The following is a 25,534-nucleotide window of genomic DNA, read 5'->3' as shown; positions in this document are numbered from 1 at the left end:
TAATACGCGGTCTCACCCTACTCTGCACATGCTCAGCTGCTTTCCATTTTAGGCAGTTTGTAGAGGCCAATCTGCTGACAGCCCTAAAGCAGAATTAAACCCTCCTATCCTTTAGAGCAGTGGTCCTCAACTCCGGTCCTCAGGGCCCACTAACAGGCCAGATTTTAAGTATTACCTTGGGGAGATGCAGACTTGAGTACTGTAATCACTGAGCAGCAAATTATATCACCTGGGATGTATTTCAGTTATCTTGCAAATCTGGCCTGTTAGTGGGCCCTGTAGGTAATCTGTAGTAAGCTGCTTCTGTTTGATCTGCAACTGCCATGGTGCTGCACATATGATCAGTTATGACACCAGCCATTTGATAGTTTGACAGTTTGGTTTAGGACACAAGAAAATGTGACAGTTGGCAATCCCGACAATCCAAGAATGTATCAGTTTTTTTAAATCATTAAATCATAGATTTAATCCTACTTTATGATTTACTGCTGTTCAGGGGCTCTGGACTTCAGCAAAATGGCAGCCTCCAGCAAGATGAAACAGCAGCAATGCTGGAGGCAATTTACAGCACACTTAATTTGGTAACAATTATTAATGTAGAATGTTTGTTCCTTGCTAAAGAACATTTATTTTTATGAAATTGTTATGGGTAAAGTTCCGCTTTAAATTTTTCATAAATAAACCCAGACTAATAAATGAATTTATAGAAGTTTAATCATGCCACAGTCTTACCTGCCATGCCCATACACCGGATCTATCAATGGCTCATCTGCATCTTCTATTTCATTCTTCACATTTTCAATACCCTGGGGAGGTGTAAATAAGAAGTCGTTAATATTCCTGACAGCTTCATAAGGCCGTGTATACATGAGCTCAGGCTTGTATGACAGCAGTGTGGACTGCGAGCTTACACAAAGCTTTCCCCACTTTTCAAGCAGCTTTGTTGAATCCTTTAAAAACAGCATTAAGCTTCAGTCTGAGGATGGTAAACCCTGATGCTAATCGGAGCTGAGAAGGTCATTGCTAACAAGCTTTAGCGGGATTTAGAAAACTTCAGCACTTCTTGAAGCTTGTTGAAAGCCTGCTGAAGACTACTAACTGCTTGATTAAAGTGACACCCAGCACTCCTATTAAGATCTATAATTAACATCCCCTTTCTGGAACCTAAGTTTGATGTATCTAAACCCAAGAACAAAAATGTAATTTACTGCAGCTTACAAGCCACAGGTGTGGAGGCTGCATTTGCTTAATTTTTTTTCCCTTTATTTTCATGTAGTGATCCTGCCTGTAACCTTATTTGTGACCTAGGGTGACCACGCTTACGCACCATACCGTATCTTTTGAGAAGCAGTGTTGTCACCCTAGGGAAATGATGGCAAACCTTGGCACCCCAGATTTTTTGGAACTACATTTCCCATGATGCTCAACTACACCGCAGAGTGCATGAGCATCATGGGAAATATAGTTTCAAAACATCTGGGGTGCCAAGGTTTGCCATCACTGCCCTAGGACATAAAGAATGTTAGGACTATAGAACCAGTGTCGGGACAAGGTCATCTAGAGCCCAGGGCGAACATGCCAAATTGCACCCCCCTCCCCAAGATGTATGAGCATTATGTATCCGCAAAAAATCCCCACTCCTAGCACACCTCCCCAAATGTCCCATCTTAGAATAATTCTTATCCCCTGCCAACCCCAAACTCCCCCTTCCCACACAAATCACTTTCCCCAACCTCCATGTGGTGCCCCACCTCACATGAAACCCCAGAGCAGCCGCTCCCTTCTACCCACCCCTTGTCCCGGCCTTGTATAGAACATCCCTGCCTATTCTTAACTCCAGATGAGAGTGTGCATGACAGAACTGGATTTCTGGCAGGATCAACGAGTATTTTTTTGCACATATGGAACAGACATAAAACACATTCAATGGTATATTTAAAGTGGAATTTAAGGAGCAGCTGCACCCCCCTCTTCCCCCTTCTAATGACACACTAAACAGGACAGCACACCGTGATCAGTTCTCTAGCTATGCCAGGAACTCAGCCAGCTCCCCTCCAATAATGAGACCTGTCCGGACACACCCCGCTGCACAGCTTGTCACTGGGAAGCTCAGTGTGCTGCTGCTTCTCCTCCCCCAGCTCCTATACAGCTGAGAACAGAGGAAATGTGGTCACATAAAAAAAGGGAAAAAGGTATATATATATATGTATTTTTATATTTATACAAAAATGTTTTGCCTTTCATTTTTATTTTTAACTGAATGGGTTGTTTTACAAGATGAATGTTTACTATCACTTTAAGCTTGTTCAAAAATTTACAAATGAACTAAAAGTTTGCTTTACATATTAAACATTTACATACAAAAGCTTGTATACACAAGGCCACAGTCACATTCCTGCTCCATGAAAAATGCTTGAGTTTTATTTTTTAATTCATAACGAGCTGCAGAACATTACAGATAAGCATAGACTTCTGCTGAGTGATCCTATAATCTGATGTCCCCATGGCTTAAAATGGATGTCAGGGAGGTAACTTAGAGACAGATAAGCAGACAGCTTGTCTATTCACAGCACAGCTCTGCCAGTTTCTTCGTTCCTCTGCCTATGTGGATAGGGGAGGGGGGTGCCTTTCTTCCAATCAGTGCACACACAGTGTATGCCCAGACTCCACACCCGCAGCTGAAACAGGAAGAAAAATGTCTAACATGCACTTTCTAAAGAGTCTAGAAAGCTGAAGACTGCAGATATGCAAGTAAAACTTATGTAGGAAGATTTGTTTTAGCTCTGTGTGTCATCCGAGTCTGTTCACTTCACTGGGTATATGTGAGGGTTCACATCACATCCACTTAAAAGGCACACCGGGGTGGTATGGTGAGAAGAAGATTACCCACACAGCAAGAACATACAAGCTCAGATTGTCTTCATGGCTGAAACTGAACCGCGAACTTGACCGCTACACCATAAATAAATTGAGCTTAGCAACGGCTACAAATATACAGCTGTGGTACACATTCACAAAATATCGAAATAGTCTGACAACGGACAGTGAAAGTCTAACTACTGCTAATAAAGCTGAACTCCAATCGATCACCAATTAGGCTGCCAGAACAAAATACTTTTTCCCCGAAGAATTTTTTTCTCCATAATGTGCAAACATGCACAACATATCTGCACATTACGATACACTAATGCCTCGTACACACGTGCAGATTGTCGGCCGAACGATCGGCCGTCTTTTGTCCAGGGCTATCGTGTCTGTTGAAAACTGCAAAAGACTGCACACGAATTTTGTCGGCCAACAACATCCGACTGCAGAAGTGATGTCATGTGATGGTTAACTTTCCTTGTCTTTTTTCTTTTCTGAGCATGCCCAGTCTTGCTAATCTGCTGTCTGTCGGCCGAAATCTGTACTGACTGGCGAACAATCGGCCGTTCTGGTGTCGGCATACAAAAATTTTAATGCTTGCACGACAGATTCTGTTCGGCCGAAAGTGCGCTGTCGGCTGTCGGAAGCATCATACTAACAAGCCGAAAATTGGCCGATCGGTCGCCGGCCGGATCTTTTCGGCCGACAATCTGCACGTGTGTACGGGGCATTATGTAGCAAATCGATCCCCTCCAGCACTGCCTCCCCATCAATGGAGTTTCCTTCTTCATCCAATCTTATGGATTCAGAGTCTTGGGCCATCTTTATTGGTCAGGCTGGGATAAAATAACTTGCATGCGCATGTGAAATACTTCATACCGGCACAGAATTATACCAACTTCAAACTGACCTGCGAGCATGCCTCAGTGTATGTTCAGGAAAAAAAAAAAAAAAATGCTGACAGACCGGAAGAAGCATTCTATGAAGGTAAAAAATCTTCTGTGCGCAGCTCCCCACCCCCCCACCCCCCCCAATACTTTCCTGAGTCTGATCTCAATCCAGCAATGTGCACAAGAGTAGAAGCTTTGCAGTCCCAAGGACAAGCTGCATAAATGTTAAAGGTGCCTTAGGGACACAGAGCGGGGCACAGGAGCAAACACACGTGTGCAAGCCAGGAACACCAGCAGGGGAATTATAGGAACTCACCCAAGCTCTACTGCAATAAAAGGATGATGGGCTGTGAGTCGGTGCTCTGGCTATCCCGTCCAACATGAATCCATAGAAATCAAAAGCCAGCGCACAATCGCTCCTTCTCATGAAATTTTATTCTGCACTGAAGCAGTTATTACATATTGGAAATGCTAACGCGTTTTGGCCTAAGCCTTCCTCATAGCACCGGCAAGGGACCTGAGAAGAGGAGGATCGGGGCTGCTCTGTGCAAAACCATTACACAGAGCAGGTAAGTATGACATGTTTGCTGTTTTAATAAGAAAATGTTTCCTTTAGTATTACTTTTAAAATATAAAAATAGGAACTCTCTTACCAGGAAAAAGATTTTTAAGTCCATGCAGCCAGTTTTGTAATTGACCCCTGTGGCAAAGAACAGCCAGATCCTACAACTCCACTGCAGTATCAGTTTCAGCACTTGGTACATGGTAATGCAGGCTTCCCTGCTCCCACAAGACAGCACGCAGGCCAGGAAAATGGCTGCTTAGGTATTTGTTATTATAGAGCAGTGGAGCCTTACATGTTCCCCCATACCTGCAAGTACCATGCATTTATTCTGGTTACAAAAGAGGATCAGCAAAGCAAAGGTGTGAATGGAATGCTTCTGACACTGCATCCTGTAAAGATAATCTGTTACATCGTCCAGGATGGGCAAAGTACAGATTTGCTATAAATTAAAAATAAAAAAATCATGAAGCATGCCTTTTTTGCCAGATATGCTTAACCTGTTGTAATATACTAGTGTATCCCTACTATATAGTAGGGATCGACGGATTATCGGCAAAGCCGATGTATCGAGGGCCGGTCTGCACTTTCTCCGATATATCGGAATCGGCCCCGTAGGCTACCGATATTGCCGATATTTCAGGAAGTGCTTGTACCGGAGTGATGCCTGCAGCTAGAGGCATCACCCCGGTACCGGCGTCCATAGCCGACGGTCGGCTTTCTTGTAATGATAACTGATGCTGAGAAGCCGCTCAGCTATCATTACAAGGAGCGGGAAGGGACGTCCCCCCCCCCCCCCTCCTGCCGCCTTCTGTGGCTAGCCCGGGTCTCCCGTCCTGCCAGCCTGCATGGCCGCCAAAGACCCAATCAAAGCTGCATTCAGCTCTGATCGGGTCTCCATGCAAAAACCCGGAAGTGATGTCATAACATCACTTTCAGCTACTGGCACCAGATTTAAAAAAATGACGCATTCAAAACAGCCAAACTTGGCGTTTTGAATGCTTTTAAGTGCAGAGGAGGGGTTTGGGGTCCCCCAGATCCCTCCACAACAGTACCGGTCAAATAAAAAAAAAAAAAAAATCGATATCGGCAATGAAAAAAAGAGATCGGTAGATCGCTACTATATAGTAGAGATCTATGGGTGCTGATGAATTAAACAACCTCCTGTAGCGTGGTTGGCAGTGAATTTTCCTACTTTTTCTGTTTACTGCTCTTTTTTTTCCTCTATGGTTTTAAAGAGACTAGATTGAGGTACGAGACGAGATCAAATAATTTATTACGACAGGTTTAACGTCTGATACCACTTGCTAGTTGAATAAACATGTAACTGACCAGGACACAGAGGTGTGCACACATAAAAAAGTTTTTGTTTCTTGAAAGTTGGCATTATAACCCATAGTAAGCAGATGTAAAACAGTAAATAAAAGAAGAATATAACTGACTACAGGTCACATAGAATCTTTACTTTGAGAAAACCTGCATACAGATATAAGTAAATGTTGAACCCTACCTTGGTGAGAATGACGGAGTACAGGAACAGCAGCACACCAAACTTGCTCCGCCAAGTTAAATATTCTTCCCATAAAGCTCCCTTCAGCTCACTAAAATTTCGAAAAGTTCTTTTTCTGGGAAAATGTAAGGAGACATGTTGTTCAAGCAGACATTGCATGTTTTTGACATAATTTTAACATTTACAGGTAAACTTCAGTCAAAACTAAAAATGGAACCCTAAGCAGGCCACACACTAGTAGAATTTTGCTCAAAATGTTTCGTTTTAAAGGACATTCGTTCAATTTTCTAATTGTGAATGGGGTCATATTGAGGTTCCTTTTTGAACACAGTGACTAGAAAATTTCAAAGGGCAAGTTAGAAAAATTTGGAACAAATGAATTTCTAACAGTGTTTGTGGTTTTCATTCAGAAAAATGCATCCACCCCAAAATAGAATGTTAAAAGAAAAGTATGAACTTAAAAAACAAAAACAAACATTTATACTCACCTAGGTGGATGTGCCATCAATCCATAGCTGCATCTGTCTCCTGCAGGCTCTGCAGTGAGAGCGGAGCGATGAAACATCACTGATCACTCAGTTCTCCCCTTCGCCCTGAGCAGAGAGCTGTGACTGTCAGTCACCAGCTCTCTGCTCTCCCCTTCAGTGCCCACTGGAGCGCTGGGCTGTGGAGGGGGGGGGGGGGGCAGGAGGGGCTGGCTCAGGTCGGGATCTTTCCCAAGCCTAGATCTGCTGAGTGATGTGAGCCGACAGTGGACTTTAGCCAGCTGTCAGCTGAAAACAGGTCACAGGAGTGCAGAACGGACTGCACTCCTGTGACCTGCAGGAGACGTACAGCCAAACGAGCTTGGGTTATACTTCTCCTTTAAAAACAAAAACATTTGATGTACTTTTAAACGATATTCGTCAAGTCATTACATTTATTGATAATGTACAAATATTAGTTTGAAAATCTACTACTGTATCGCCAGCTTTACAATGCAAACAACACGCACTACCGATCTGTTGGGCAGGATAGTTATTTTATCCAGATATTTGTCAGTGAAGGTTCTCATTTATCAAGATCATTGGATACCCATTGGCAATTAGTTACATTCAACTGGACAACTGTAATTTTGAAGATGTCTCTCTTTCAAGTAGCTTTCCTTAGTTCCATTAAAGCCACCCTCCTACTGATCCTGTATATAGGTTCCTAATGCCCTTATGGATTCTGCATATAGGACCCCAGTGCACTCCTACTGTCCTACAGATCATTCGTAAAGGGTTTCTAATGACCCTTTAAATAGGTTTCTACTGCCCTCCTACTGATCCTTTATATAGGTTTTAACTGTCCTCCTACAAATCAGGTCTATAGGTTCCTACTCCCCCTATATAGATCCTATATAGGTTCCCCGTGCCCTTCTACTGACTCTGTATATAGGTTCCCGCTTTCCCTTCCACTGACCCTTTACATACAGATCCTATATATGGGTCCTACTGCTATCCTTCGGATCCTGTATATAGGTTCCTACTGCCCTCCTACAGATACTTTATATAGGTTCCCACTGTCATCCTACTAATCCTGTAGATAGGTAACACTGGTCTCCAACTGATATATATAGGTTCCTACTGCCCTACCCCCAGTGATTTTGTACAAAAGGTCTTACTGCCCTCCTATAGATCCAGTATATAGGTTCTTATTGGCCCCCGTGCTGATCCTGTATATAGTTTAATTTTAAGCCAACTTGCTCTTAATACAAAGTGGGTTCAGCCATACAATCGTTTTGGTTAAAACTCCCATGGCTAAGTCAATTATTTCAAATCAGTAGTGACATCAAAGAGCAGCAAAAGAGGCAACTCTGACTCCAGATACTTGCAGGGGGAATCAAGGAAGCATCTCGCGGGGTCACTCGCAGTGTATATACTAAAACCTATGCGTGTAACTTGTCTGCTTGCTTCCTATATCTACTATCACAATCAAACAACAACTAATATTCTGTACATTTAGCCAACTTGTCTGGTTGGCAATAATCCTTTTTCCAGAGCTGCTTGGTAATCTTGGTCAGGTATAGGCTGCATGGAGAACTGAAGAACTTACCAGGTAAACTGTGCTCCATGTCAATATTTACAGGTTACATTTTTAGTTCTAAATTGAAAGAATTTCTCAAGTAGAAATGTGCCCAGCCTATGGATTTAAAGCCAATATTTACATATTTTTAGTAAAGAGTAAATAAGCTTTAAAATAAGCACTCGCTAACCTCTGTAGCTGCGGGCACTGGGGAGCAATTCATCCTTTAAATGTCTACATCTACAAGTTACATTTTTGTTTTGAATGGAAAGCATATTAAAAGTAAACTTATAAACGTTCATATATTTACGCATTCATCCTTAAAATTCACAGCAGAAAGCACCTTTCCTTTCATCTCAGTAGGTCAGCTCATGCTGCTCCCCCATCCCAGCAGTGACTGCTGCCTGCTGGCCTTCTAAACTGTAATCTTACTATATAAAGTACAAGTGTCTCTGCGTCCAGTCCCTGTGTCCGTGGGATTGCGCTACTGCGCATGTGCCCCACAGACAGCCGTTGGGACTTGGAGCGCAGAGACTTCGGGCGGCCGGGCGAAAATGTTGAAACGGCGGGTGTGCGCGGGCACGCGCTCGCACGCGAGAGCCGCTCAGTCAGCTCTGTCCCCGATGTTGCTAGGGTAACAGGGACGCTATGCGCAGAGCTGGCTACGTCATGCGGCTCTCGCGTTGTAAGAAAAAAAAAAAGATTAGCGAGAGCCGCTCAGTCAGCTCTGCGCATAATGTTTGACCACATATGTTCTAGCGCCCGTTAATTTAACGGGCTTAGTGTCTAGTGTAAAGATAAAGCAGCTCACAAGAGGAGGGGAAGGGGACAGAGTGCTGACAGCAAAGGACTACAGAACTTATGTGATCTTTGAGGTTGAATTGTTTCATGGGGTTTTTTTTTTTAATTAAAATGGGTTTCTTATTTTGTGTAAACTTACGAAAGGTGTAGTGCACTGCATATTACTGGGATAATCAGCTTAGCGCAATAGATATAATTTTGATTAAGCAGAGACTGCATTTGGATTATTCATATCTCTTAAGCTGTTGTGTATGCCAGCATTGTTCAAAATTGCGATGCTGCTGTCCATTTTACAGCATTTGTTTTTTTCACTTTCTTTTTTTGTATGTTTTGTTTTTTATAAAACTTACAAAACGTTAAATAAATAAAAAAAACAGTTTTTTTTTTAACCCTTAGTTTACTAATCAGCCCCAATTAACTCCTTCTTCCTCCTTTAGCCTTTAAACATATTTATATTCCTAATGAATATGTTTTTCTAAATTTTATTTAACGGTTGTAACTTTTTTTGCATTCTGTTTTTTTCTGCATTAAAAAAAAAAAAAGTGCAAAATGCTTTGCACCAGAATCATTTTTTAGTTTAAGGATTGCATAATATCATGTTTGCAAGACAGTGTAACCCAAAGAAAGCCTAGTATGTCCAAAAATATAAGACCTCCAGTTGTGCTCATAAGTTTACATACCCTGGCAGAATTTATGATTTCTTGGCCATTTTTCCAAGAATATTAATAACACAAAAACTTTTATTTCACTCTTGGTTAGTGTTTGGCCATTTGTTTTCAATCAACTGTATTTACTCTTTTTAAATCATAATGACAACAGAAACTACCCAAATGACTCTGATCAAAAGTTTACATACCCTGGTGATTTTGGCCCGATAACATGCACACAAGTTGACACAAAGGTGGCTATTAAAAGGTAACCATCATCATCTGTGATCTGTTTGCTTGTAATTAGTGTGTGTGCATAAAAGGTCAATGAGTTTCTGGACTCCTGACAGACCCTTGCATCTTTCATCCAGTGCTGCACTGACGTTTCTGGATTCTGAGTCATGGGGAAAGCAAAGGATTTGTCAAAGGATCTGCAGGAAAAGGTAGCTGAACTGTATAGAACAGGAAAGGGATACAAAAATAGCCAAGGAATTGAGAATGCCAATCAGCAGTGTCCAAACTCTAATCAAGAAGTGGAAAATGAGGGGTTCTGTTGAAACCAAACCACTGTCAGGTAGACCAACTATAATTTCAGCCACAACTGCCAGGAAAATTGTTCGGGATGCAAAGAAAAACCCACAAATAACTTCAGGTGAAATACAGGACTCTCTGAAAACATGTGGTGTGGCTGTTTCAAGATGGACAATAAGGAGGCACTTGAAGAAAGATGGGTGCATGGTTGAGTCGCCAGCAGAAAGCCATTACTACCCAAGTGTCACAAAGTATCCCGCTTACAATACGCCAAACAGCACAGAGACAAGCCACAAACCTTCTGCCACAAAGTCATTCGGAGGGATGAGACCAAAATTGAGCTTTTTGGCCACAACCATAAACGCTACATTTGGAAAGGAGTCAACAAGGCCTATGATGAAAAGTACACTATTCCTACTGTGAAACACGGAGGTGGATCGCTGATGTTTTGAGGATGTGTGAGCTACAAAGGCACAGGAAATTTGGTCAGAATTGATGGCAAGATGAATGCAGAATGTTATCAAAAAATACTGGAGGAAAATTTGCATTCATCAGCCCAGAAGCTGCGCATGGGACGTACTTGGACTTTCCAACATGACAATGATCCTAAACACAAGGCCAAGTCGACCTGTCATTGGCTACAGTAGAATAAAGTGAAGGTTCTGGAGCGGCCATCTCAGTCTCCTGACCTCATTATCATTGAATCACTCTGGGGAGATCTCAAACATGCATGCAAGACAGCCTAAGAATTTACAGGAACTGGAGGCTTTTTGCCTGACAGAATGGGCAGCTTTACCATCTGAGAAGATAAAGAGCCTCATCCACAAATACCACAAAAGACTTCAAGCTGTCATTGATGTTAAAGGGAGCAATACATGGTATTAAGAACTGGGGTATGTAAACTTTTGATCAGAGTCATTTGGGTAGTTTCTGTTGTCATTATGATTTAAAAGAGTAAACACAGTTGATTGATAATAAATGGCTTCAGCCAAACACTGACCATGAGTGAAAGAAAAGTTTTTGTATTATTCATTTTCTCTGAAAAATGGCCAACAAATCATAAATTCTGCCAGGGTATGTAAACTTTTGAGTACAACTGTATCTCAGTCTTCTAGGATAGCTGCAATAGAAGCCCTACCCCGAAAATACACTCTGGTTAAAGTCTTTGTAAAATCATGTAATCCACGCTGTAAAAGGATTATATGTTGTCCAGTGTGTGTCTTTATGTAACACAATTGTACAAAATACCTGATTTACAACACTGCTGGGCGCTCACGTAACCCGTCGGAGCTCTACTCCTTACCTCCCAGCTGACATCAGCGCACCCTCCCTCTGCAGTGCTCGGAACAAGGCTGACGTCAACAGGGATCTCGGCATCTCCCTCGGCAGAGCTCGGAGAGGGAAAGAAAAACTCCGATGGGTCATGTGAGCGCCCAGCGACGCTGTAAAAAAAGTATTTTCTACATTGTTACATAAAGACACACAGTGGACATTACAGGATTTTACAAGGACTTTAACTAGATTTTATTTTAGGGGATTAGGGAGATGCTGACCCTTGAGCTGACAATGAGGGAGAGGGGGAGAGAAGACAGGGGACAAATAAGACATCCCTCAAAAATAAGCCCTAATGCATTTTTTGTAGCCAAAATTAATAGAAGACCCGGGCTTTTTTATTAAGTTATCTTAACATTGTTGCTGAATCAAAAGGCCCATGGGAAAAATGTAAAACGTGCTCTGGTCCATAAGGAATTATACAGGTATGAGAGCTTAATTGGTTAAAAATTCTAAGAAAAATGAATAAAAATTTCAGGAATCAAAACCCAGATGAACCACGTCTGAGACGATTTGTCTACTATTTATCTACACTTCTGCCATTTATATTCTCAGTGTGCTCGATATCAGAGCTTGATAAACATCAACCCCGCTGTGAAATGCCTCGGCTATGGAGGTCTATAAGTAAAATGTGTACACATTCCTTCCTAATCACCCCAAACCAAGAATGCCATGAATGGCTCATTTAGGAGAAAATAAATATATGCAATTGAATCTCCTAGATGGGAAAACAAGTCATTATTGACAAGGTTAATTTATAGGGCATAATGATGTGCAGATGTGAAGAATACATTTCATGCAGCTGACCATTAAACAAACTCCAAATGAAGCATGCAAAGCTCAGCTATGACTAGAATAATATAAAAAAAAATTTTAGACCCGCAGTACATTTAAATGATGCTCTGGGACATATTTATCAAAGGGTTTAAAGCAGAACTCCAAAAAGCAAAATCCTAAAATTATTATTTTTGCTGGATTTATGCTATTAAATTAACCTGTCTAGGATGGAGGGACCCTCTGGTCCTAGAATTAGCTTTAAGCTGGCCATACACAATACAATTTTCTTATTCAATTTTCTTTAGATTTACCATCAACTATGTAGATTGCATACACATTTAAAGTGAACCTTCAGTCTTTTTTACAGCTTGGATCTATTTTAATGGTCTTCCCCTCCTTTAACAGAAATGGAATTAAAAAAATATGCAATTCTTCTAAACCTAAATAGCTTTTTTTTGTAGTTGCGCTCTTTATCCCAAGTCAATCGCGTAGGCTAATGAGGTAGAATCCTCAAGTCCCATTGATATCGGAGATACTTGCTTTAAAGTCCAGATTCTCTACTGGAGCAGTCCCCTTTCCTGGGCAGACCCCTGGCAAGCTTCCTGGTACTCACGGACACTGTTTTTCCCAAGGTTGCTTCTGCCTCTAACGCCACTTGTCAGCTTCCTGGACCTCCTGGCTCAGCACCACACTCTTGGCTCACTAGGCCGACTGCCTGTGACCACCTTCCACAACAGACAGGAGGAAAGACAGCCGTTGCTCTCCTCCTGGGACCTGGCTTCCCGCCCAAAGACACCCTGTCACATGTGCCCTTGGCTTTTATAACACATCCCAAGATGCACCACTGTTTGTGCCAACCCACTGGGATAGTCATAAAAGCCAGTGTGTCACTGGCTGGGTTTCATCCACTGTCCAACAGGCTCCCCTATTGGACACAGTGGGGACACTCCCTCAGACCAGATGAATCACACATGGACACATGACACAGCCAAAACTTATAGATCAGGCTCCCCTGATAAGCAGATGGAGCTGACTATGATTTACCTGCTACTCCCCTGTTAAGCAGGCAGAGCAAACTATTCTCCCTGCCTAGCACCTATCTAGGAGGGGGCTACATGTGTATAACCACATGGAACAACCGCTTCACCTTCCACAATGGCAAATTTCATGCATGCGTGTGGTGCTAGCAGTCGCACTGCGTGTGCACGAGATTTGCCATTATAGAAGGCAGAGATGCAGCAAAAAGACCAGGAAATTAAAGGGCGCTGGCTTCAGCTGCCCGCACAAAAAGATGTGGTGCTCTTCCAGCCTACTTGCATATGAAAAAGGCAGATCATGCTATTATTAAGGGATTAATATCATAGCTGACATATTTCCATGTTGCTAGTAATTTTCCAAAATGTATAAAGTTTAACTAAAGTTTCTCTTTAACCACTTAAGCCCCGGAAGATTTTACCCCCTTCCTGACCAGGGTCTATTTTGCGATTCGGCACTGCGTGACTTTAACGGACAATTGCGCGGTCGTGTGACGCTGTACCCAAAAGAAATTGACGTACTTTTTTTCCCACAAACAGAGCTTTCTTTTGGTGGTATTTGATCACCTGTGCGATTTTTTGATCATGCGCTATAAACAAAAAAGAGCGACAATTTTGCAAAAATAACAATATTTTTCACATTTTTTCATATGAAATTCCCCCCCAAAAAAAAATGTAAAAATCAAAATTTTTTAACATTTTAGGCCAATTTGTTTTCTGCTACATATGTTTGGTAAAAAAAAAAAAAAACGCAAAAAGCGTATTTTGATTGGTTTGCGCAAAAGTTATTGCGTTTACTAACTAAGGGAAAGATTTTTGTCATTTTTATTGTTTGTTTGTTTTTTTTTAACGAGTAATGGCGGCGATCTGCGATTTTTTTTGCGGGACTGCGACATTGCGGCGGACAGATTGGACCCTTGACTGACATTTTTGACACTTTTGGGGGTACCAGTGACATTACTACAGTAATCAGTGCTATACATATGCACTGTTACTGTAAAAATGACACTGGGAGGGAAGGGGTTAACTTTATTGGAGATGGAGGGGTTAAGTGTGTCCCTAGGGGCGTGCTAACTGTGATTGGATGTGGCTGTGTGTGTAACAGCACAGATCAACGGTCCTACATAGCAGGACCGTATGATCTGTGCTTTTACACAGGGGAGAGTGACAGACGACTTTGTTTACATTAGCCGCCTGCCTTTCTCTTTCTCCACCCGACGATTGCGAGTGACCAGCAGACATCGGGTCCGCCGGTCACACGCGCGGGCTTCTTAGGGTACGAGCGGGGGCGGGAGCGCGCTCGCCCTCTATTGGCTCCCAGGCTAGTGACGTACCGGTACGTCACTTTGCCTGGGAGGGGCTGACCGCCGCCGTATATAGTCGGGCGGCGGTCGGCAAGTGGTTAAACACTTCTGGACCTGAAGGTTATACCGCCTTAATGACCGGGCCATTTTTTGCGATATGGCACTGCGTTACTTTAACTGACAATTGCACGGTCATGCAACGCTATACCCAAATTGATGTCCTTTTTCCCCCAGAAATAGAGCTTTCTTTTGGTGGTATTTGATCACCTCTGCAGTTTTTATTTTTTGCGCTATAAACAAAAAAAGAACCACAATTCTGAAAAAACACCCTTTTTTTACTTTCTGCTATAAAACACAGACAAAAAAAAAAAGAAAAAGTTATCATTTTAGGCCAATATGCATTCAGCTACATATTTTTTTTAAAAAAAATCCCAATAAGTGTATATTGATTGGTTTGCGCAAAAGTTATCACAGCTACAAACTATGGGATATATTTATGGAATTTTTATTTATTTTGTTTTTACTAGTACTGGCGGCGATCAGCGATGGTTAGCGGCACTGCGACATTGCAGCGGACAGATCTCGGACACCTGACACTTTTGAGGGGACCAGTGACATTATTACAGTAATCAGTGCTAAAAAATATGCACGGTTACTGTACTAACACCGGGGGTGATCAAAGGGTTAAATGAGTACCTAGGGGGTGCTTTGTAACTGTGTGGGGGTTGTATTTACTGAATAAACACAGAGACCGGTGTTCCTAAATATGAGGAACATAAGATCCCACAGTGCACGCGCCTTCACTAACTGCTACACGAAATTACGTACTTGTATATCGTTTTGTGTAACAGAGCCAACCTGCTGCAGTACAATTACGCCAGCTGGTTGCAAGTGGTTAAGTAAAGGGAGTGGAGGGTGTCTAGAACAGCGTAAAGAATGGATTGTGTAGAACGCCCCATTCACAAAGGGAAATTAGCTTCACCTACGGTGCATCCGGAAAGTATTCACAGAACTTCACTTTTTCCACATTTTGTTATGTTACAGCCTTATTCCAAAATGGATTAAATTATTATTTTCCTCAAAATTCTACAAACAACACCCCATAATGACAGCGTGAAAAAACTTTGTTTGAAATCTTTGCAAATTTTTAAAAATAAAAAAAATATGCACATAAGTATGCACAGCCTTTTTTTTTAATACTATGTTGAAGCACCTTTGGCTCCAATTACAGCCTCAAGTCTTTAGGAGTATGATGCTACAAGCTTGGCACACCTATTTTTGGGAAGTCTCTCCCATTCTTCTTTGAAGGACCTCTCAAGTTCCATCAGGTTGGATGGGGATCGGTGCACAGCCATTTTCAGATCTCTCCAGAGATATTTAATTGGTTTCAAGTCTGGGCTTTGGCTGGGCCACTCAAGGACATTCACAGAGTTATCCTGTAGCCACCCCTTTGTTATCTTGGCTGTGTGCTTAGGATCGTTGTCCTGTTGGAAGATGAACCTTTACCCCAGTCTGAGGTCCAGAGCGCTCTGAAGCAGATTTTCATCAAGGATGTCCCTGTACATTGCTGCATTCATCTTTCCCTCTATCTTGGGATCGCTGGGCAACCGCCAGGTTTACCTGCTCTCTATCCATCCATTAGAATGCATGCACTTCCACTGTGGAAGATCTCATAAATTTACAAGAGCTAGGACTGCAGAAATACTGGGGTGATTTGGAGGGGCTCTGCAGCTCACGCATGTATTTGCAAATGTGCGCTAACTAAACCCCTGTTTTTAACGCACACTGTTAGACTAATTCAGTTGGTCGCAGATTGAGGCTGGCAAGCTGAGCTGGGAATTCTCTCTGGTTTTGTTTTGCATGCGTTGCCCTTCCATGTGCTCCTTGCTGTGAAGGCCAGTTGTAGGTAGGGGTAGTGGGCAGGTGTTTATTACTGACTAGTCTCCCAGTTCCTGACGCTCAAAAACAACCCCACAGCATGATGCTGCCGCCACCATACTTCACTGTAGGGATGGTATTGGCCAAGTGATGAGCGGTGCCTGGTTTCCCCCAGACATGACGCTTTCTATTTAGGCCAAAGAGTTCAATCCTTGTTTAATCAGACCAGAGAACTTTTCTCATGGTCTGAGAGTCATTCAGGTTCCTTTTGGCAAACTCCCGGCAGGCTGTCGTTAGCTTTTTACCGAGTGGCTTCTGTCTGGACACTCTACAATACAGGCCTGATTGGTGGAGTGCTGCAGAGATGGTTGTTCTTCTGGAAGGTTCTCTCCACAGAGAAGTGCCCATTTGGTTCTTGGTCACCTCTCTGACTAAGGCTCTTCACCCCCCATTACTCAGTTTGGCTGGGCGGCCAGTTCTAGGAATTGTCCTGGTGGTTCCAAACTTCTTCCATTTACGGATAATGGAGACTAGGGCTGCACGATATTGGGAAAAAAAGTACATTGCGATATTTGGTTTTCAACTATATATATTTCTCTGGGTGGAATGCAGAAGACACTGACAGTGTGGATTAGGCAGAGTCTGGACTCACAGTGGTGGTAGGAGGTAGAAGAACAAAGCCCGACATGACATCTGTTGTGTTGATATCGGTTTCCCCAAAGAAACGAGTTTCCCCTTGCTTTCGGCTGTGATCGGAACTCCGCCCCTCCAGCCCATTGTCTCTCCATTAAATCTATTTACCAAACATTACAGCCTGATCCCGCCCCCGTGCGCGCCACTGTTGCACACAGGAGAGACAATGGGCGGAGCAGGGCGGAGTAATGGTCAGGCTGGAGACTAGAGGCAGAGCATTTAGCATTAGGCAGTCCCGACTTCTCCCTGCCTAATGCTAAATATCGTGTCTTCGGTGATATGAATATCGCCCACGCCCGCAGAACGATAGTCGATATCACATCGACTATCGTTCAGCCCTAATGGAGACCATTGTGCTCATTGGGACCTTCAATGCTGCAGACATTTTTCTGTACCCTTCCCCAGATCTGTGGCTCGATACAATCCTGTCTCAGAGGTCTACAAACAATTCCTTTTAGTTCATTGCTTGGTTTGTGCTCTGACATGCACTGTTAACTGTGGGGCCTTTATATAAGCAGGTGTGTGTCTTTCCAAATCACGTCCAATCAACTGAATTTACCACAGGTGGATTCCAATTAAGGTATAGAAACATCTCAACAATTATTAATGGAAACAGGATGCACCTGAGCTCAATTTTTTGTCATGGCAAAGGCTGTGAAAATTATGGTATAATAAATTAGCAAACTTCTTTCATGTGGTTATTATGGGGTATTGTTTGTAAAATTGTGAGGAAAATAATTAATTGAATCCATTTGAAAGAAGTCGAACACAAAATGTAGAAAAGGTGAAGCGTTGTGAATACTTTCCGGACTGTATCTTCATAAAGCAAGAACAGGCCTCTGCAGTGGCAGTCTCTTAGGCCTCGTTCACATAGGCGTATTAATGCATGCCATGGCCATGTTTACCCACATGGGATTCACAGGTGTTCCAGCCATCCCTGTGCTGGCAGTCCCATTCATGTGAAATGGGACACAGCAGCTGCACGGATATGGATGCTGCTCCCAATTTGGTATCCATGTGGGTGTAAAGCCCTGAAAACGCACTTGTTGTGTTCGGAGTCGTGCACACATACAAATGTCAAATTCCTTTAAAGAGGAAGTAAACCCTCCTCTGCAACTTGTACCTACAGGTAAGCCTATGATAAGGCTTACCTATAGGTACTGTAAATATCTCCTAAACATGTACCGTTTAGAAAATATTTACTTTGCATGCAGCCAGTGACATCACTGGTGCATGCGCTCTGAAGGAACGGCCGCTGGTGCCGTTCCTTCAGAGCCCTGTGCCGTGACCGCATGCGCGGGAATGACGTCATCGCGCCTCCAGCTAATCAGATGGCCGGATGCCGCAAACCCGGAAGAAGGGCGACAGAACATGTCACCCATGAGAGAAGTGAGTGGTCGGCACTTCGTTCTAAGGTAAGTATTTCATAATGAGCTAGTATGCGATGCACACTAGCTCATTATGTGTTTGTCTTTGAGGTGTTCGTTTTTATTTTTTTTTTTTAATTCTGAGGTTTACAACCTCTTTAAACTATCACCCAGTCTGTCTCCTAATTGCACACTGCAAGCTATTCTGAAAAATGTAAGCTGCCCATAGAGTCCTATGTATAAACCTGCTCAAACGTAACAAGAAAGGTAAGAATTATTTTTTTTTTTTTATTATTTTTGGGTATGCGGTGTAAATAGGAATACAAATTATATGGCTGGGGTTTGGCAAATTTAGACATCGAAGGTGCTTTAAAGTGTGAAATCGCCTCTTCACAAAAATGGAACCGTGAACTAACACTGTTAACATTTCAGGAGAACATGTCAGTGGATTACGAGAGTGGGGCCCCGCAGCCCACTGAAACTGCCACGGCGGAAGACCGTATGTGTAGTTTGTTCATCTACAGAAAACTTTGAAAAGCAGCTTGCTATAGTGGCGTTCAATCACAAAGTGACATCAGGTGAGGGGAGAGGAACCCCCACTCACTGTTACGGAGGAAGGAGGATCAGGGGGACAGACAGCAGGAGCTGGAACATGTTGCATTTCCACCCTAAATATGGGTGAAACATAAAACTAGACATGTGCAGTTCATTTCATAATGAATTTCAATTAATCCAAAATAAGCTGTAAAGAAATTAACAAAATTCATTTGTTTCATTTGGATGTTTAAAGCATCTGAATGATTCAGATAATTTCAATAATAGCTAGTTGTTAAGGAGCGGGCCAGCCCCCCCTTGAAAACCATGACTCAACTGCTGTCAAGGGGATTCCTCGCGGACAGCAGAATAAATAACAAACAAGTGTCGGGAACCCAGCAAAAAATTAAAAAATAAATAGTTAAAAACCAAATAAAATTTGTTTGAAAAAAAAAAATAGCTAGGGGTTCCCGCCTAATGCATACCATGTCCTTTGGGACCGATATGGATTTTACCTGGAACCCCACGCCAAAATATATAAAAAAGAAAAAACACGAAACTGGGTCCCCCCCAAAATCTAGACCAGACCCTTATCTGAGCATGCAGTCTGGCAGGTCAGGAAACGGGGGGGGGGGGGGGGGAACAATACTGCTGACAGCACGAGTCATACGAGTCATAGTTGTTGAGGATGTGGCCACCGAGAGGCCATGCCGCTTCCTAACAATCAGCTATTCTTCACACAGAATTCAGATCGGATAAACATAAATATATTCAATATACACTGCTCAAAAAATTTGAAGGAACACTTTGAAAACACATCAGATCTCAAAGGGGAAAAAAATCATGCTGGATATCTATACTGATAATGTGTTTGGAATGAAAGGATGCCACATCGTTTGATGGAAATTAAAATTATCAACCTACAGAGGGCTGAATTCAAAGACTCCGAAAATCAAAGTGAAAAAATAATTCTGCAGGCTAGTCTATTTTGCTGGAATTTCATTGCAGTAACTCAAAACGTTACTTAGTAGTATTTATGGCCCCCAAGTGCTTGTGTGCATACCGGACGTCAGGGTAAAAACCTAATGAGACCACAGATGGTGTCCTGGGGAATTTCCTCTCAGATCTGGACCAGGGCATCACTGAGCTTCTGAACAGACAAAGGTGCAGCCTGGCGGCGTCGGATGTCCCAGAGGTGTTCTATTGGATTTAGGTAATGCGAGCGTGGGGGCCATTCAATGGTATCAATTCCTTCATCCTCCAGGAACTGGCTGCATACTCACCACATGAGGCTGGGCATTGTTGTGCACCAGGAGGAACCAAGGACTCACTGCACCAGCGTAAAGTCTGAGTCCGTCTGACAATGGGTCCAAGGATTTCATCCCGATACCTAAAGGCAGTCAGGGTATCATTATCTAGACTGTAGAGGTCTGTGCGTCCCTCCATGGATATGCCTCCCCAGACCATCACTGGCTCACCACCAAAGTATTCATGCTTAACAGGCAGCATAACCTTCTCCATGGCTTCTACAGACCCTTTCACATCTGTCACGTGTGCTCAGGGTGAACCTGCTCTCATCTGTGTAAAGCACAGTGCTCCAGTGGCGGACCTGCCAATTCTGGTGTCCAATGGCAAACGCTATTCGAGCTCCATGGTGCCAGGCAGGGCACACCAGAGAACGTCGGGTCCTCAGGCCACCCTCATGCAGTCTGTTTCTGATTGGTCAGAGGCATTCATACCAGTGGCCTGCTAGAGGCCATTTTGTAGGGCTCTGGCAGTGCTCATCCTGTTCCTCCTTGCACAAAGGAGCAGATACCGGTCCTTATGAGTAAAGGACCTTCTACGGCCCTGTCCAGCTCCCCTAATTAAACTGCCTGTCTCCAGGAATCTCCTCCATGCTCTTGAAAGTGCTGGGAGACACAGCAAATCTCCTGGCAATGGCACGTATTGATGTTCCATCCTGGAGGAGTTGGATTGCCTGTGCAACCTCTATAGGGTCCAGGTATCACCTCATGCTACCAGTAGTGACACTGACCCTAGACAAATGCAAAACTACTGAAAAACAAATCAGAAAAGATGAGTAGGGAAAAAAAATCTCAGTCCACCTGTAAAACCTGTCCTGTTTTGGAGGTTGTCCCGTTATTGCCCATCTAGTGCACCTATTAATTTCATTTACATTAAAGCAGCTGAAACTGATTAACAACCACCTCTGCTACCTAACTGACCTGATCAATATCCCAGGAGTTTAATTGACTTGATGCTATACTCGGATTAAAAAGTGTTCCTTTATTTTTTTGAGCAGTGTATTTAAAAGTTGGAATTCCTTTAAAAAAACAAAACTAAACAAATTCCGAAAACAAATAAATGAAACAAAATTAGTAATGCAACGAATCTATCGGCAACAAAATACATTTTTGTATTCTGCACATGTCTACATGTTCTAAAGGTGAACTTATCCGTTAACCACTTTCCGACCAGTCACTGGGACTGTACTGCGGCAAAGTGGCTCGATTCCGTCCAGCGACGTAGACCTACGTCGCTGGACTCCTCCCTTTCTGGGTGGCGCTCATGCGCCGCCGGAGGCTCGCTCCCGCTGTGTTCAGTCACAGCGGGAGTCGGGCCAGGGGAGGAGCAGCGGCGATCGCCGCCGCTCTTCCCCGATCGTCGGGGAATCGAGTCTGGAGATCCGCCCGCTTGTGTAAACAAAGCGGGCGGATCTCCTAAGTGACAAACAGTGACAGATTGCAGGGTTCAGCATAGCTGAACATGCGATCTGTCCCTGTGTCAATCAGTCACCTCCCCCCACACACGTTAGTAAGCACCAGGCATAAATTAACCCCTCCCTCTCCAATAAAGTTAACCCCTTCCCTGCCAGTGTCATTTTTACAGTAACAGTGCATATGTATAGCACTGATTACTATAGAAATGTCACTGGTACCCCCAAAAGTGTCAAAAATGTCAGTCAAGGGTCCGATCTGTCCGCCGCAATGTCGCAGTCCCGCAAAAAAAAAAAAAAAAAAAAAAAAAAAAAAAAATCGCAGATGGCCGCCATTACTCATTAAAAAAAAAAAAAAAACACCAAAAATGACAGAAATCTTTCCCTTAGTAAACGCAATAACTTTTGCGCAAACCAATCAAAATACGCTTATTGTGATTTTTTTTTACCAAACATAGGTAGCAAAAAACAAATTGGCCAAAAATGTAAAAGAATTTTGGGGATTTCATATAAAAAAAAAAAAGTGAAAAATATTGTTATTTTTTCAAAATTTACGTTTATAGCGCAAAAAGTAAAAATCGCACAGGTGATCAAATACCACCAAAGAAAGCTCTGTTTGTGGGAAAAAAAGGACGTAAATTTCGTTTGGGTACGGCGTCGCACAACTGCGCAATTGTCAGTTAAATTCGCACAGTGCCGAATCGCAAAAAGTGGCCTGGACGTAAGACAGCCAAGAAGAAGAGGCTTCCTTCTTCATTTTGATGCAGTGTGCGGCGCATGGTCTGAGCACTGACAGGCTGACCCCCCACCCCTTCAACCTCTGCAGCAATGCTGGCAGCACTCATACATCTATTTCCCAAAGACAGCCACTGGATAGAACGCTGAGCATGTGCATTCAACTTCTTTGGTCGACCATGGCGAGGCCTGTTTTGAGTGGAATCTTTCCTGTTTAACCTCTGTATGGTCTTGGGCACCGTGCTGCAGCTCAGTTTCAGGGTCCTGGCATTCATCTTATAGCCTAGGCCACCTTGATGTAGAGCAACAATTCTTTTTTCAGATCCTCAGAGTTCTTTGCCATGAGGTGCCATGTTGAACTTCCAGTGACCAGTATGAAAGAGTGAGAGCAATAACACCAAACTGAACACACCTGCTCCCCATTCACACCCGAGACCTTGTAACACTAATAAGTCACATAACAGCAGGGAGGGAAAATTGCTAAATGGGCCCAATTTGGATATTTTCACTTAGGGGGTGTACTAACTTTTGTTGCCAGTAGTTTAGACATTAATGGCTGTGTGTTGCGTTATTTTGAGAGGGCAGCAAATTTACACTTTAGTTATACAAGTTGTACACTTTACATTGTAGCAATGTGTCATTCCTTCAGTGTTGTCACATGAAAAGATATAATAAAATATCTACAAAAATGTGAGGGGTGTACTCACTTTTGTGAGATACTGTAAGTACTTTGTCCCATTTTCCTAGATACCCAGTAATGCTAACTGTGATGTCAGACAGGGTACCCCGCAACGACAGACAGACGCACGACACAGCTGACTTGCTGGCGAGCGCCTGTATCCAGCTCCCAGCATTTGCCTGTGGCTGACATGTCCCCCCGTCCCCTGCATTCTTTTGGCTGGTGATTGCCTCAGGCAAGTGCTGGGAGTCCAAGACTGGAACTGTTATTAAAGGATTTTTTTTTTTGCAGATACTTACCTAGGTGAATGCTGCATCTGCCCAACCAGCTCTAACACTGAGAACCGAGTGATCAAACCCCGCACGGTTCTCAAGGCTCCCTGACCAAAGAGCTGGTGACTGTCAGCTCATTGATTCCCCCCCCCCCCCGCTCACTCGAGTGCTGGGCTTTGGAGGGGGGCGGGAGCTGCTTACTCAGGCATCTGGATGGATCCTGACTTCATTGTGATGATCTTGCCCAAGGCTAGACTGGCTCTGTGACAACAGACAACAGCCGACAGCAGGCTTCAGCCTGCTGTCAGCTGAAAATGGGTGACAGGCGTGCAGAACGATCTGCACTCCTGTGATCCACAGGAGAAGTACAGCCAAAGAAGCTATCTGGGGTGTTGGGCGGCCGAGCGCCAAGGGGGGATGCCCTGTCTTACATCGCAGCAAGCGTTACAGGGCATCTAGGAATTTTGGACAAAGTGCCTTCCTCTGGATCAAAAATGAATTATAGGACTGTGTATATGGATATATTATATATATATATATATATATATATATATTTTTTTTTTTTTTTTTTTTTATTTATTTATTTTTCTTCCCCATTGGTTGAACTAGATTGACTTGTGTATTTTACCAGCCTGACTATGTAACCACAAATACTTTGTCCCATTGAGGAATCAATAGTGTAAATAAAAAATTAAAGAGTGGTACTTCTTTAATCCCTTTCCATCCACACCGGAGCCCCTTAACCCTCCTCTTATGTTAGGGTCAGAACTGACCCGTTTTCAGGTTTTGAATGTCTATAAGTATCACATAAATTTGTTTATTGCATCAAGATTTTTTTACTTTGTCAGGAACCTCTGTTTAAACAATGTAATAGAAAAATAATCCTTTTCACTAAATTATAAAATACTGTGGTGAAAATTAAGACGTTGATGGTGTTAGGGTCAATTCTGACCCAGTTATAATATAGGATTTTAGGACACTAATAAGTTCCAAAACTGAAATCATAAACACTCTCTCTGCTTAGTAACAGTGACAGCCAATCCCCTCTCAACCCTGTGAGCTGTAGTTAGGGAGGGGCCTATCTCTTTTCCTGCTTGTCTGCTTCTCTAAATAAAGTGAAGAAACATAGGACAAATTCAGTTGCTGACTTTATTTTACCATTTTTTAAATTTGAAAATGAGAGGTATGCTATCAAAAGAAAGGTCTAAGGGGTCACACCAAAAATATTAAAACCAATCTTTTCAAGGATAAAGAAGCCTAACAAGGTAACCAAGAGGTAAGAAACAAATTTGATGATAAATAATTATTCAGAGGGTATTTTATGGCTGATTTAAAACACGGGTCAAAACCGACCCTAACATCATGGATAGTAACGGAATTCTAACATAAGAGGAGGGTTAAATAGTTCAGAATGCCCGAGGGGCAGGAAGGATAGGCTGTCACATGATTGGAAGCCAGTCTTGTCAGTTACCAATCTGTAGAGTGGCTGGGGAGCTGTCGGTGAAAGCTCAGCCTCAGTCAGAGCGCTCTCAGCACATAAACGGCCACCTAGCGGCACATATGCGTGACGTGTGAGCTGTAAAGCCCACTTTATTTGCCACCACACATATGCGTCTGGCAGTGGTAAAGGGGTTAAAGATCTTTCACAGCAGTTTGGGAACAACAAATCTCAAAGGTTTAAGACATGCTGGGATTTGTAGTTCAACAGCCACAGATGATCCATATAAAAGGTGTTTAAAAACATTATTTTATTGAATTGAGTTTAATGGTGTCAGGTTACTTACTGAATTAACGCATGAAATCTTTCAAAGCCAAGCTCCTCTGCAGCCAACGCAGCTACACATAAAAGACACTTTTCAGCACTACACAGCGAGAAAATAGACACAAGAACATACTAAAAGCTATTTAGCAAAGTTCTATAAATAAAAACATAAAACATTTAGGAGACATTACTTGTATTGAAATTTTTAAAACAAAATAAAGAGACATAATTAAGAGACACAATAATTGTCCCATCAGAGATTCAATAAAGAGGAAGCCTGGACTGAGAAAGAGAGGTTGCCGTTTCTGACCACATTCTGAAAATGCTGGTTGTCAGGACACTACTGTGGGGGGGGGGCACAGGACACTACTGTGGGGGGGGGGGGGGGGGCACAGGACACTACTGTGGGGGGGGGCACAGGACACTACTGTGGGGGGGGGGCACAGGACACTACTGTGGGGGGGGGGGCACAGGACACTACTGTGGGGGGGGGCACAGGACACTACTGTGGGGGGGGGCACAGGACACTACTGTGGGGGGGGGGGGCACAGGACACTACTGTGGGGGGGGGGCACAGGACACTACTGTGGGGGGGGGGG

The 25,534-nt window shown here is 43.1% G+C and overlaps 1 protein-coding gene across 1 annotated transcript in view; it reads right to left on the bottom strand.

The window, feature by feature from the left end:
* Positions 1 to 25,534, bottom strand: part of MINDY3 (MINDY lysine 48 deubiquitinase 3) — a 255,003-nt gene that overhangs the window by 193,851 nt on the left and 35,618 nt on the right. The window contains exons 6-8 of the mRNA XM_082257723.1: positions 24,958 to 25,009; positions 5,828 to 5,942; positions 733 to 806 (exon numbers count right to left, since the gene is read on the bottom strand). Coding sequence (XP_082113849.1) covers positions 733 to 806; positions 5,828 to 5,942; positions 24,958 to 25,009 — 241 coding nt within the window. The remainder of the gene's footprint in view (positions 1 to 732; positions 807 to 5,827; positions 5,943 to 24,957; positions 25,010 to 25,534) is intronic.

This window comes from Pelophylax lessonae (genome assembly GCF_965119305.1).
Source record: "Pelophylax lessonae genome assembly, chromosome: 5".
Taxonomy (NCBI): domain Eukaryota; kingdom Metazoa; phylum Chordata; class Amphibia; order Anura; family Ranidae; genus Pelophylax; species Pelophylax lessonae.
Note: the sequence above shows the minus strand (reverse complement) of the source record. Positions and strands in the feature narration are given on the sequence as shown.